The 13,455-nt window shown below is 45.2% G+C and overlaps 1 protein-coding gene across 3 annotated transcripts in view; it reads left to right on the top strand.

Moving 5' to 3' along the window:
• The window catches only part of Slc5a9 (solute carrier family 5 member 9), a 29,038-nt gene extending 15,875 nt beyond the window's left edge, over positions 1-13,163 (top strand). The window contains exons 12-16 of one of the 3 annotated variants that reach the window (XM_063288113.1): positions 1,224-1,374; positions 3,160-3,328; positions 4,689-4,904; positions 8,113-8,296; positions 10,847-13,163. In XM_063288113.1, the coding sequence (XP_063144183.1) occupies positions 1,224-1,374; positions 3,160-3,328; positions 4,689-4,904; positions 8,113-8,296; positions 10,847-11,055 (929 nt within the window). In that variant the 3' untranslated portion in view covers positions 11,056-13,163. Of the gene's footprint in view, positions 1-1,223; positions 1,375-3,159; positions 4,235-4,688; positions 4,905-8,112; positions 8,297-10,846 lie in introns of those variants that run through there. The other 2 variants (NM_001395128.1, XM_063288114.1) reach the window with 2 other exon arrangements.
• The last annotated feature ends 292 nt before the right edge of the window (positions 13,164-13,455 follow it).

The following is a 13,455-nucleotide window of genomic DNA, read 5'->3' as shown; positions in this document are numbered from 1 at the left end:
CAATGAGTGCATACCATGTGTGTTTTTCTGTGATTGAGTAACCTCACTCAGGATGATATTTTCTAGTTTCATCCATTTGCCTATGAATTTCATGAAGTCATTGTTTTTATGGCTGAGTAGTATTCCATTGTGTAGATGTACCACATTTTCTGTATCCATTCCTCTGTTGAAGGGCATCTGGGATCTTTCCAGCTTCTGGCTATTATAAATTAGGCAGCTATGAACATAGTGGAGTATGTGTCCTTGTTATATGTTGGAGCGTCTTTTGGGTATATGTCCAGGAGAGATATAGTTGGGTCCTCAGGTAGTGCAATGTCTAATTTTCTGAGGAACATCCAGACTGATTTCCAGAGTGGTTGTACCAGTCTGCAATCCCACCAGCAATGGAGGAGTGTTCCTCTTTCTCCACATCCTCGACAGCATCTGTAAGGTGTTATTAGCCAGAGGGAAACAAAGAACTGAGGAGGAAACTCGAGTGCTCTCAAGGTTTCCAGGGAGACACTAGGACTTAGTTAACCATGTGCATTTAAGAGAAAGAGGCCCTGGGTGGGCAGGAGAACTACTGCTACTGGGATCATCTCCACAAGGTTAAAAGGTTATTTCCAGAAGCTTGACCATCAGAGGTAGAGACTTTAAATATTAGTGCACCCTCTAATATTTCTTTTGTCCAAATGGAGAAAATGGAAAGTAGAGGAAAGAAAAAAGTAGGAAAGGAAAGAAAACAAAACAAAACAAAAGAAAGCTACTAGTCCAAAGATCATCCATTTAGCCAGCTATCTACCAAGTGAGGAACAAGTCCAGGTTTCTGTCTCCAAGGCTGAGACTTCAGGTAATGACTATAATGTGATTTAAAAAATCACTTATTTTTCAAAAGCATAGAAAGCAAATCACAAACATTTAAAAACACTAACAGCCACCCTCTTACTCCCAGCCTCAGAGATCCACAACTGGAAAACAAGACTGCAGAAAACCTATCAGCTTGACTCATGTACGCTTTATGGTGCACAGGGACTACCCAGGGCCACAGAGCAGAGGACAGATCTTGGCTTCAAGCACTGCAGGTCTCCTGATGCTATATCTCTCCTAAATGGAACCTCACCAGCACTCACAGTTTCCATTTTCCACCCTAAGATTCCTGACTTTGTGTGATTCTGAGGCAACTCACCATGTCTTGGTAGAGCCCTTAAATAGACAACTTTCCACCCAGCTCTGTCTCTCCCCAGGTCTGCGAGGCCTGATGATTGCCGTGATCATGGCTGCCCTCATGAGCTCACTCACCTCCATCTTCAACAGCAGTAGCACCCTGTTTGCCATAGATGTGTGGCAGCGAGTCCGCAGGCAGGCATCGGAGCAAGAGCTGATGGTGGTAGGCAGGTATGTGACCTATGCCTTCAGAGAAACTCTCTCTCTCTCTCCTCTCCCATCCCTGCTTCCTGGGAAGACTGGCTAGGCTAGAACCCAGGCTGGCACTCAGAACAGTGGGTTCTGTGTAACTTTGCATTAAGCCCCACCCCAGAATAATGCCACCTCTCCCTCTTTGGAATACTGGGTGTCAGGGGGTGTCTATCCTTACCTATTTTACTGCCTCTTGTACAAGATCTCCAAGGTCACTGTGAGATAGTAATGGATGTCAAGCAATGGTTCTCAACCTAGCTAGTGCTGTGACCCTTTAATACAGTTCCTTGTATTGTGGTGACCCCCAGCCATAAAATTATTTTTGATACTTCATAACTATAATTTTTCTACGATTGTGTATAAAGTAAGTATTTGATATGCTGGATATCTGCTCGGTGACCCCTGTGAAAGAGCTGTTTGATCATGAAAGGAGTCATGACCCACAGGTTGAGAGTCACTGATGTAAACCCAGCCTGACAGTATAAGAACAGGGATATCTCAACCCCTGAAGTCTTTCGAGCCAGCTCTGGCTGTTATACAGGACATGAGAATGTTATTAATCTAACCCACCAGATAGACCTTTAACATACATCATTCAACACACTCTTGTACTGGGGACACAAGGATACATGGTATAGCCCAGCTCTCAGGGTATCCCCAGCTTACTGGGAAGAGGGAACTTCAAGGGACAGTGAAGGGCAGTCTTATGGAAGATGTTCATAAAGAAGTTGTCTCTGAATGACCCACAAGCCTTGAATATCAAGCTATGAACATTGAGTTTCACCTTGAAGGTAGCATTTTATGTTTTTAAAAGAGTAACTTAGTGGCAAACATTCTTATTCTCTGTAGACTAGGGATTGATAGTTCACATAGTGTTAAGGGGGTTGTGTTCTGAAATCTCTGCTTCACAATTCACGTCTACCTGGTTCTGGCTTTGGAACTAAAGAGCACATTCCATCCTCCTTGGTGGTTAGAGATCTGAGATTAGATACCGCGCTCTGCACGCTCACTCTCCGTTCCTCCCCAGTGTTTGGTTTCTGCCCTACAGTCTGCCCATCTGGATACTGCCAGACGTGGCCCAGACTCTAAAAGTAGGACAAGAGAGGGAACTGGTAGCAAGGAGGACACATGGGTAGTTACCTCTCTAACAGGGCCCAAGAAAGGCAAAGTGGGAGTAAAAAGAGAGGAGAGAGAAAGTTATTTCAGAAGTATTCCTCTCTCTGCACACCAACAGGCTTATCGTTCTCAATTAGTGTGAGTTTGGCGCCATCTGCTGACCATATGCATTACTGCATCGAGTCCATCCAATAAAAGTCCATTGGGTTTGTTTTTATAAAACCAGTCACCAGGAGTGAGGATCAGCTAAGGGGGGTAAAAAGAAGAAGCAGAGATTCTGGGGGCTGATGAAAGGCTGGAGCCATTCTAGAGAAGCTAGCCACTCTAGACAGTGCTGAGTGCAAAGAAGAAAAAAGGAATCCTAAGCAGAGACTTTTCAGTGCATGACTGGGGTGAAAGGGATGTTTATTCCTCATCGGTGGACAGAATAACCTGAAGTCATTTAGTATGTGAAAACGAAGATTTCTTGAATTCTGGAGTTCTAACTTCTAGGATCTTAACAATCTAAATGTCTGCATTCTAATAGTTGATATGGTAGCCTCCAGACCTTATGTGGCCCAGGGAACACTCACTTTTTTTTCCTGATTCCCATGCACACTCTCATGATCACAGGCGTGGCACTCCCATAACCCTGTACTCTTCCCACAGGTTGTTTGTAGTCTTCCTGGTACTCATCAGCATCCTCTGGATCCCCATCATCCAGAGCTCCAATAGTGGGCAGCTCTTTGACTACATCCAATCCATCACCAGCTACCTAGCCCCGCCCATCACAGCCCTCTTCCTGCTGGCCATCTTCTGCAAGAGGGTCACTGAGCCTGTGAGTGAAACGCCCTGCCCCTCCCCCACACACAAGGTCTGGGGTGACACTCTGTCACTCTTCTTAGCCCAGAGCCTTAGGACCTTTGGCTGAGCCACTGCCTTCTCTAGGTTTTTAACTATTACCTTCAAGTTAAGATTCTCTCAAGCGCCCAGTAAATACTTAATCAACCCAAGTATGACATCTGCAAGAATGTAATAGTTTACAAGGTTCACATGGATCGGCCATCTTGAGCAGACAGGAACAAAAAAATTATTAAGTAAGCAATAACAGCAAAAAAGCTATGGTCTCTGTGAAGTGAATAGCCAGTGAAGAGGCTCCTAAGAGAGGTGCAGGAAAGACTTCCTGGAGGAAGCAGCATTTGAGACAATTCCCAAAAGGTCAATGGTAGAGGAAGAGACTGCTGCAAAAGAAAGAACTGTGAAAGCTCAGGGCAGGCGGAGGTTCTGTGGTCTCTGCTCCAACTCTAAGCCTGGATCCTTCTATGCATAAGCAAAGCAGCAACAAGGGCGCCAATGTTAACCCGGTGAGTGTGAACTCTTGGGATGATGCGCACACAGCTGTCCCATAGCTACACTGAATTCTGACAAATGTGAGAGGGGGTTAGAGATGCCAGGATGGGAACTGTGACTACATCTCAGGATAAAAAGAAGACACTGGACCGAATCTGCTGGAAGTGCCTTGAAAAGTTAAAGGATGTCATGTTCATGACTCCACACAAATGAAAGAACTCAAGGTCATGACAAAGGCCATCAAAGGAACCCTTCCCTTTATTCCTCCCTAAGCAGTATGTCTACTACTTGCAAGATTTATTCTTGCTGACATCCACAGAACACAGAAAGAGCCCATAGAATTCTGGGTGCTCATGCTCATCCAAAGAACTGAAATAAAGATCAATATCTCGTGAAAAATCTCAGTCATCTGACCAGTTCATAATGGGAATGGAATTATAATTAATGTGAGGTCTGAGACTTTCTTTTGTAAAAAGGAGGGGTGCAGCTCTGCTCTAATTTCTAATTCTCATAACAGAATTTGGCAAACAGGCTCCTGGTGTTCCTCGATTAATAGAAAAACACAGCTTGTTCGATTTGAATATTGAGCATCTGCGACTCAGTACCTGCTAACCTTTCTTTCCACTCCACGTAAGAAAAACTCTGAGCCAGGCTCTGGAGCTCATCTCCATCTCAGTATACTGCTCCGGTTGCCTTTTAAGTCAAATCAGAGTGTTGACGGGGAGCTAGAAACCAGTAAGAAGCCAGTAAGAGAGAAAGATTAAAGCAGGGTGTCTCAACTTCCTAGGAACTCCTCCACCTCACCCCAGTCTCACTCCTCCCTGTCCATTTCTCCACTCTCTCCTTAGGGTGCCTTCTGGGGCCTCATGTTTGGCCTGGTAGTGGGAATACTGCGTATGATTCTGGAGTTCTCATACTCAGCCCCAGCCTGTGGGGAGAAGGACAGGCGGCCAGCTGTTCTTAAGGACTTCCACTACCTGTACTTTGCCCTCCTCCTCTGTGGACTTACCGCCATCATCATTGTCATAATCAGCTTCTTCACGGAGCCCATCCCCGACGAAAAGGCAAGTTGTGTGTTCAGGATGTGGCTACTGGAAGCAATTCCTCTGCTTCTCATGCCTGGAATGCCCCACTGGGTTTTATCCTGCTGGATTAGGGTCTCACCAGCTGCTAAGCAGATATCTTTTGGAGGACATGTTCACTGGGGTATGAATTTCCAGGCAAAAAGTAACACATTGAGTTCAAAATTATTCATTGTCTACCCACTATGAGTAAAGTGTGGTGCTGGGGTTACAAAGATAAATGGTCCCTGCCAACAGTTATCCCCAGGAGAGCAGATGCCAGCATAAACTATTAACTACACAAAAAGGAAGTACAGAAGTACTAGGCTTAATGAGAGGCACTAAGCACAGCTATCCAGAAACAGGTACACTAGCAATGTCTCCCTGAGTTGGACTTAGAGATTACATATAGAGAGATATTAATATGTGTACATAGTACACTGGTTAAGAGAGACATACACGAGAAAGGAACCAGAGAGTATCCCATCCTCTGAATATTGATGTGATCTCCTCCAGCTTGTTTGGTTTACTAAGGCCACCAAAATTGCTTATCACTGACTAGACAGCATAAACATCAAGAATCTATCACATCACCATCTGGAACCAGGAATCCTGGAAGCCTGGGGTCAAGGGAGAGAGGCAGGTTATTTTCATCTGAGGGCCCCTCTGTGGCCTGGACATGGCCATCTTCTTCCTGAGTCTGCACATGATCTTCCCTCTGTCTGCGTTTGGGACCTGACCCCAGTAGGGCTTTCCCATGCCACCTGATCTTGCATGAATTATTTTCTAACAATAGTGTCACCATATGTAACTATAATCCGAGTTATAGGAGTTAAACCTTCAACATAGAAAGTCTGATAGAACATGGTGTGGTCACTGACAAAGCCTGTAGTAGAAGTTGAGCCCTAAAACATTGAGTGGCAGTCACTGATAATGCTCTCACCTGTGTGGTACCTGTGAGTTTGTACAATGATCATATGACTTTTCCAAATAAGAGGGGCTCTAACAGATGAACAAGTGAGGCTGGCTCTTGATGTGGCAAGACATGACCTCTTGCTAATGGGGGTCTCTGATTTTCCCTTGTCTAAATTCTCACTCCACATATCAAAGCCATTCCCACATTAGAATCCATCCCAAGGACCATCTCTGTCACCACTGATGCTGGCTATAGAAGTTGTGTTTTAGACCTTTGGGCCACTGAAAAAAAGGGGTGGGGATAAGAAAAAGTTCAGGGATACCATCTTTTTCTCTGGTGATGGTTTCTTCTCTACTCCCTCTCTCTACAGATAGTGTGGATAAAAACCAGTCCTCATTCCAAGTGTCCATTCCTGTCTGCACCCCCTCAACCCACTGCTGTCCCCAGAACACCATTCAAGTTGTTCTCATTGAAGCTACTCATATTCTTGTTGCTCAAATGAATGATTAATTCTTATCACTCTCTTATGTCAGTTCTGAGGAGAGCTAGACACCACTGACCATATCCTGACTGTTGAAGGCTCTTCTCTACTGATACCTGGTATATTTTTGCTCCTGACTTTCGTTTCATTGTTCTTATCTTCTGGTCTTTTCCTGGGCTACTCTTTTACTTTAGAAAAAAATCTCTGTGGCATGTTACCCTAAAGCACCTGTTATCAACCTGCTAATCACAAGCCTTTGGAGGGGAGGTCATGTGTCAGAGATCCTGCACATCAGCTATTCACATAACAATTCATAACAGTCCCAAAAAAAGTATTGATAAAATAATTTTATGGTTGAGGGTCACCACAACATGAGGAACTATATCAAAGGGTAGCAGCATTAGAAAGGTTGAGAACCACTGTCCCAAAATGTCCCTGGGCTATCAATTTAACAACTATTTATGGCTCCCATTTCTGTCTCTTCTCTATTCACTCTCTTAAGACTGAAGCTAAAAATCTAACTGCCTCCTGGGGACATGAAGACACGCTGCCTATGTGCTGTTAGTGACACGCAGAGTGAACATGAAGTTCATACATTTTGCAGAGATGTGTAGAAACAAACAAACCTCCCAGTTCTCATAATCGGAGACAGGGGCATACTTGAGCCTGACAGAAATAGTGCAAAGTAGGGCTGCAGAAACAGGCAGGTGGCACCTGGCTCTGCATGTAACAGACTGCTGGGGCAGGGAAGGAGTTTTGTTAAAAGAGACCTTCAGAGGCACAATCATGTTTGGGGGGGGGTCTAACATCACTGATGTGAGATAGAGAAGCTGCATTTCAGTCTTTTGGACCACAAAAAATGGAGATAAGTTGCCATCTCCATCCTTGGATAAGGACCATCCAAGAGGTGTAAGGTTTGGTTTTCCTTACTGAAGATCTCAGAAGCATTACAGACACCTCAAGCTCACCATCATATTTGTGTGCACATTTTCTCAGTCTTCTTCTCTCACAAAGCCCCAAACCCACTCTTGCATCTCTTCCCCCTTGGAGGGGCTTTAATTCCCCGTGTCATCATCTGAGCCAGGAAACAAGACCCATGGTAGTCTCTCCTCTTCACTTGATCATTCTGTAAGTCACCATATCCTGTGAGTTTTACTCTCCTAACATCTCTGAAGGCTGCCACCTCCTGGAATGGGGAGGTCAATGGGTGGTTGAGTATTTGCCTAAGTAAATGTTTGCCTGGGTAAGGCCTAGGTCTGGCTCCAGGCAATGCAAAGGGAATCAATGCCTAGATAAATGCAGAGATCTTTCCCTCCTACCTGTTTTCTCCAGCACCTAACATTTCTTTCACTATTTCTTGTTTCCCTTTTCAACCATTTCCAGGCTGGAGCATTTCAATTCACTTTGAGAGAGCCTTGAAAACTCTAGCCTACAGATCTTTCTCTTTGACTAAAGGCTGCAATAGCTCTTGCTGGTTTTCAAGTTTGTTCTTGCCAGTAATCAGCTCCTCCCCTGGGACCTTCCATGCTTTTGATTGGTGATCAGGCATCTACTTAACTGTCTAGGCTTGTTTCTCCCAGCTGCCAGGGAATTCCTGACTCAGATCTAAATTTCAGCACCCAGCGTAGGCCTGACAGAAAGAAAGTGGCTACTCCAGAAAGGCTCATATTTGAAGATAAGAGAAAGCAATGGCTTTCCCACCTCACCTTCTTCTTCTGTCTGTCTTCTATGGTTCTGTCACTCCCATGGATGAGAATTCCTTCTCCACAGCAGGACTGTCCTCTGACTCCAAACTTTGTTTCTTCTTGTTCTAGCTTGCTCGCCTGACCTGGTGGACAAGGAGCTGTCCCATATCTGAACTACAGAAGAAAGTCTCTGTGAGTGTGAACAACACAGAGAGTGACAACTCTCCAGCACTGGCAGGGAGGCCAGTGATGGAGGGCACTGCAGGAGATGAGGAAGAAGCAAACACCACCTCAGAGCCTGAACAACCAGAAGGTAGGTTAAGTGCATTTTGGGCAATATAATGGGACATAGAGGAGCTTGAGGACAAACATAATGTTGAGGATCCCCCAAGGACCAATTTTGTGGTTACTGGGGATGTAGGACGCTGAGAGAATCCAATCAAAATCACCCTTTCACTTTCCCATGTTCCTATTAAACCAGTTAAGACAGGTGAGAGTCTAAAGATTGACTTGATAACTCATGAGGTGGCTAGTTTTAGATTCTATCCACAGGGAGGTGTACTTTCTAATACTGAACCCATCATTAAACAAAGATGCTCACCCATTCTCCAGAGGAACTAACCAACAGCTCAGCAGAAGAAACCTATGGGCAGGAAACTGAACAGCATTACAACTCTTGAGTGTACTCCATGTGGAAGGTAGCATAGATTTCCTTCCTGGGACCTCGTGGGACCTCGTGGAAAGAGTGTAGAGCATGTCCACACACTTGTGTTGTCATAGGGATATTGCAGAAAAGTGGCTACTTTGCTGCCAGGTTCTTAGAGCTGCTTATGCCTTCCCACAGGTTGTTAATTGTGTTAGGATAGTACATTAATTAAATCAAAGCCACAGTGTGCCAGTTGACAATATAATGAGGTCATAGCCTTCCTGTAGTGAGATTAAATAATAATATTAAGGCATCACATGATAGAATGACATAGATGATAGAATGACATCATTATTGAGATTTTTCAGTTATAGTATTCCCAAGGAAAAATTTAAAATTCCAAAAGTCACATCAGTTGCGAGTTAAAGTCCAAAGTCAATTATCTTTCCCTTATGAAGCAGAAATTTAATAAAAATGTAAGTGCTGTGTTTATTTCCATTGTTAGTTAGATAGTCTCAGTGCCTGGATGGAGCTGGGATCCTCTTGCCAGCTGTTTGACATAGAATTGGGCAAAACTCCCTCAACCTTCAGAAAGCCTGGGTGTTGTATCTGCCTCTGTGGTGCCCACCTTTTTGTGTCTACAGGAAGTTAAGCCAGACACCTCGCAAAGCATCACTGCTGGACCCCCACATTTGTCGATGTTCTGCCTCCCAGTTCTTCTGCATTCACTGGGTCTGAAACCCTGCACTGCCCCTCAGGCTTGAATGGATCCCACTTTTTGAGGCCCTTCACCTTAATTCAAGGTCTTCATGCTATACAAATGACCACTATCTAGTAGCTAAAGATACCAGGAGCTCCAGAGCTACCAACATCTAAGGCTCAAAACTTCTTGCCCAGGCAGTGGTGGTCAAAGGTCAGTGAAGCAGTCTGAAAAGGAGAGATACTTAGTAGATATAGAGATGGTCATTTCAGAGGCATCAAAGGCCAAAGCCACTCTCTCTGGTCTTAGCAGTCACCTCACCTAGGTTCAGTGTACTTTGCTTGGCAAAAAAAAAATGTAGCTTCATTTTTCTTTTGCAAGTGTTAATACATTTTGAGTTTGTCTTAAAACTGCTTCCCCCATCACTGCAAAGACTGGCTTTGGCTCCTCAAAGTTTATGGGCTGGAAAGAACATCCTTCAAGCAGTCATGTAGGTGAAGCAGCTATGAGGGAAGAGAGGAAAGAGTGTTTCCAGAGGAGGGGGGAAGAGTCCATGGCTGGACCCCAGAGCTAGATAGGCACACAGTTACAAGTCAGACTGGCTCCTTGCTGGTCCCTGTGTTCAGGACAAATAGTTCCTGTTGATACAAAGAAATGCCTGCTCCCTGTGAACAGCTGCACCTAAGAGAGGAAAGTGAGAAATACAGCCCCAATGCCTCAAGCATTGGTGGTTACAAAACACCACTGTGGAGGAATGAGAGGGACAGAGAAGGCACCTGCTTATGGAGTGGATCTTGCTGAAACAAAGGAACCTCAAAAGAGGAGGGAAGCAGCCCCTTTAAGCTTAGCTTATGTAGTCACAACCTCAACAATTCCCCATACTGCTGGCCTGGCCGGAATTCCTAAGGCACCTGAGCATTTGGATGTCACTCACACACCCTCGCCCAGTCCCAGCAGCCATAGCATTTATAGTGTTTTAACCGCCATTCTCCCTTAGAATACTGCAGGACATGTCATAAGGCATATGAGGAAGAAAGTGCCTGCCATTAAAGATTGATTTATTGATACATGGCCTTAGGCAAGGCAGAAGGCAGAGCTGGCCTTACTGCTAAGTTCCTGACCTCCAGCTCAATGCCAGGCCCTATATGCAGGGAAATGATTCTATCTGGTTTAGATATTCCCCCTTTCTGGGTAAAATAGGCTTTGTTTGTCCCCACGCTGCACTGGTGTTCTGAATGACAAAGCATGATGCTAGCTTCAACATACTATCCCCATAATAAAATGTTTCTAAGCTGTGACCATTTGGATGCTATTGCCAAGGTCACAGTTCATCCTAGAGACTCAACTTATCACCCATCCTATGCCTTACAAAGTGTCCTCCCCATGTGCACCCCACTCCTTCCTTCCATGACTTACCCATTCCTCACCCTCTCATCCCTTGTCCAACATTCCCTTTTTCCTTCCTTTCTTCTTCCCCTGTCCCTTCTCCTCCTTTTCTCTTATGGCCTGTCGTCCAGTCCTACACAGGTCCTGGGGGAAATGGCTGTGGAACTGGTTCTGCGGACTCTCTGGAACACCACAGCAAGCACTGAGCCCAGCTGAGAAGGCTGAGCTGGAGCAGAAGCTGACCAGCATCGAGGAAGAGCCACTCTGGAGATGTGTCTGCAACATCAATGCCATCATCCTGCTGGCCATCAACATCTTTCTCTGGGGCTATTTTGCATGACTCCAGAGACTAGGGTTTAGTTGAAATGAGTAAAACCACTGAACCCTGGTCCGTCCCCAAGACCAAAGGCAGGCTCTCTTTCCAACTTGCTGTGCTAACTGCAGACCACAGAGACTGAGAGCAAAAGAGCCTTGAGGAGCATCTGTTCTCATATGCTTGTAAGGTGGAGATATGAAGGGCTAGAGTGGTCACTAGGATCACCCAAAGTCATAAAGCAGGACTTACACTAGGTCTCCAACTCCAGCTCTCTTTCTATTTTACTACCCTGTAATCCTACCTCAAAAACACTATCCCCTCCATCCAATGAAGATATTCATTGTATGTGTATCTTCCAGTTAAATACATAGTAAGAAAATGGGTAGAGAATTCTATAAAAATTATTCTTGTATACTCGTTCCCTTTCTGCTTCCTGTTTCCCTTTCCCTCCTTGGCTCTCAGTAAGATGAGTCCAGTGAGAAGGGTCTTATCATGCCGTTGGTTTCCATTGTGCCTGTCAATCCCATAAGAGCAAAGAGCACAGATAACATGACAGGTGTGGAGACAAGTGCTCCAAGACCAGGATCCTCCTTGGCACAATTCTAATTCCACTTATGTCCCCAACAACCTTTCCACATCCTAGGAACTTGGAGCCTAGCTTGAGCGATGTATTGAAAATAACAGGAATCAAAGAGCCCTAGGGAGCAGAGAGGACAGCCTGGGGGTGGGCACACCATGACATTCACCCCTCTGCCTTTATTTGCCAAAACTTCTTCCCTGAAATATATTGAAGACCATGTCTTTGAGCAACTTCTCAGGAAGATTTCCAAATGCTGCACACTGGATCAAGGTCCCACTCAGACCCTACAATGCATATGCTGCCTCCTTGTGGCCCTATCATACTGCCCTGCAGTATACATTCCCTTGTAGATGGTGCATGCCTAGGAGCAGGGATCAATGGTGATGTCCAAACTGGCTTTGTACCTATCAACAAAAGAAGCCAATAGATGCTTGTTGGATTCATATGCACTTCCAGGCCCTGTGCCTTTTGCTCTCTGGATGGTGAGGAAGAGAGTTATGGAGTTGGCTTCTGGAGAAGAGACTCTGTGAAGTATCATGAGCAGCTGAGTCTCAGGCATATAGGCTGAATGGTACAGATGCAGCCAAGAATGGCCCTTCTCCCTCTCCTCTGGTCCTCTGCAATGCATTTTTGATCACCGTGTCAATGACTGCTCATTCTAACTGAAGACAAATAAAATTCCATTTCATTAACCTGCAGACACAGCTGCGCGTCTGAACCTCTCCTCTCGTAGCTGCCTCCAAATTTTTCTTTCAGTGACTGTCTGACCTCACTGACCCTTGCTTTGAATCAGAGAGTACACTAAGTGGGTCCATCTGAGAGGCCGTACTCTTGGACTGCACTGTAGGAGTCAGAACATTTTTAATTCAGCTCTTATAATGGAGTGCAAGGTGTGCAAGAGCCCCATGGCCGGAGTTCTGCTCCCAGCTCTTCACATCTGAATGAACGAGGGAAATTCAAAAAACTACTTGTTCATGGGCTAGTGAGGAAAGATGGGGTCAGAGGCAAACAATAAACTGCTGTGGCAAAAAGCTTACAGGTGAATGTCTGCTCTGAAAAGAAACTTAGATTTAAAAAAAAGAGGAAGATGCTTTCAGTGGGGTTGGGACATAGTCAAAATCCCACAGGGTGTCAGCAATTACCACTGTCCGTGCAAAGGTGATGAGCAGGTTGGTTTTGACACAGGTGGGTGCAGAGAATCGTGGAGTTAGCCTGGCTACTTTGAGAAGCCATGGGTTTTTCAGGGTAGAGTCCATGGCTCCTGGTGCACAATGTACCTTCCATTACCTGAGAGGCCAAGGCACTCCCTCAGGCAGTGAAGCTTTCAGACTGCCTGATGTTTTTTCTGTATGTTCCCTTGGAAACTGAGGAAACATGGAAGCTTGACAGGACAATTGGTTTTAGACATTCATTTTGTGCATTCTGTAAAGTTTGAAAACATCATTGTATCCTGGCAACAACTCTATGGATCCTTTTTCAGGATAAAGGTGTAAAAAGTCTAATTGCTCTCAATAAAACTATCACGGCCTCAGTCTTGCTGTGGCCCCTCCAACTGTCCTGGCTTAGTTCCTGGAGGCCAGTGTCAAGTATCCTTGTCTCAGTAAGTAAGCCCTGGCTGTCACTTACAGGTGGAGCTGGAAGACAGGAATGCCGAAACCACCCAAGGTCTTGGGTGGGTCTATCGTGGCCACACAAATTGCCAGTGTGTGTGTGTGTGTGTGTGTGTGTGTGTGTGTGTGTGTGTGTGTGTGTGTATCTATTGGTAAATGTGTTTGTCTCACTTTTGCCAACTAAAGGACATTAGAGTTTCTCCCACCAAACCATCCTTCCTCTGTCATGTGGCT

Source organism: Rattus norvegicus, chromosome 5 (genome assembly GCF_036323735.1).
Source record: "Rattus norvegicus strain BN/NHsdMcwi chromosome 5, GRCr8, whole genome shotgun sequence".
Taxonomy (NCBI): Eukaryota; Metazoa; Chordata; class Mammalia; order Rodentia; family Muridae; genus Rattus; species Rattus norvegicus.
Note: the sequence above shows the minus strand (reverse complement) of the source record. Positions and strands in the feature narration are given on the sequence as shown.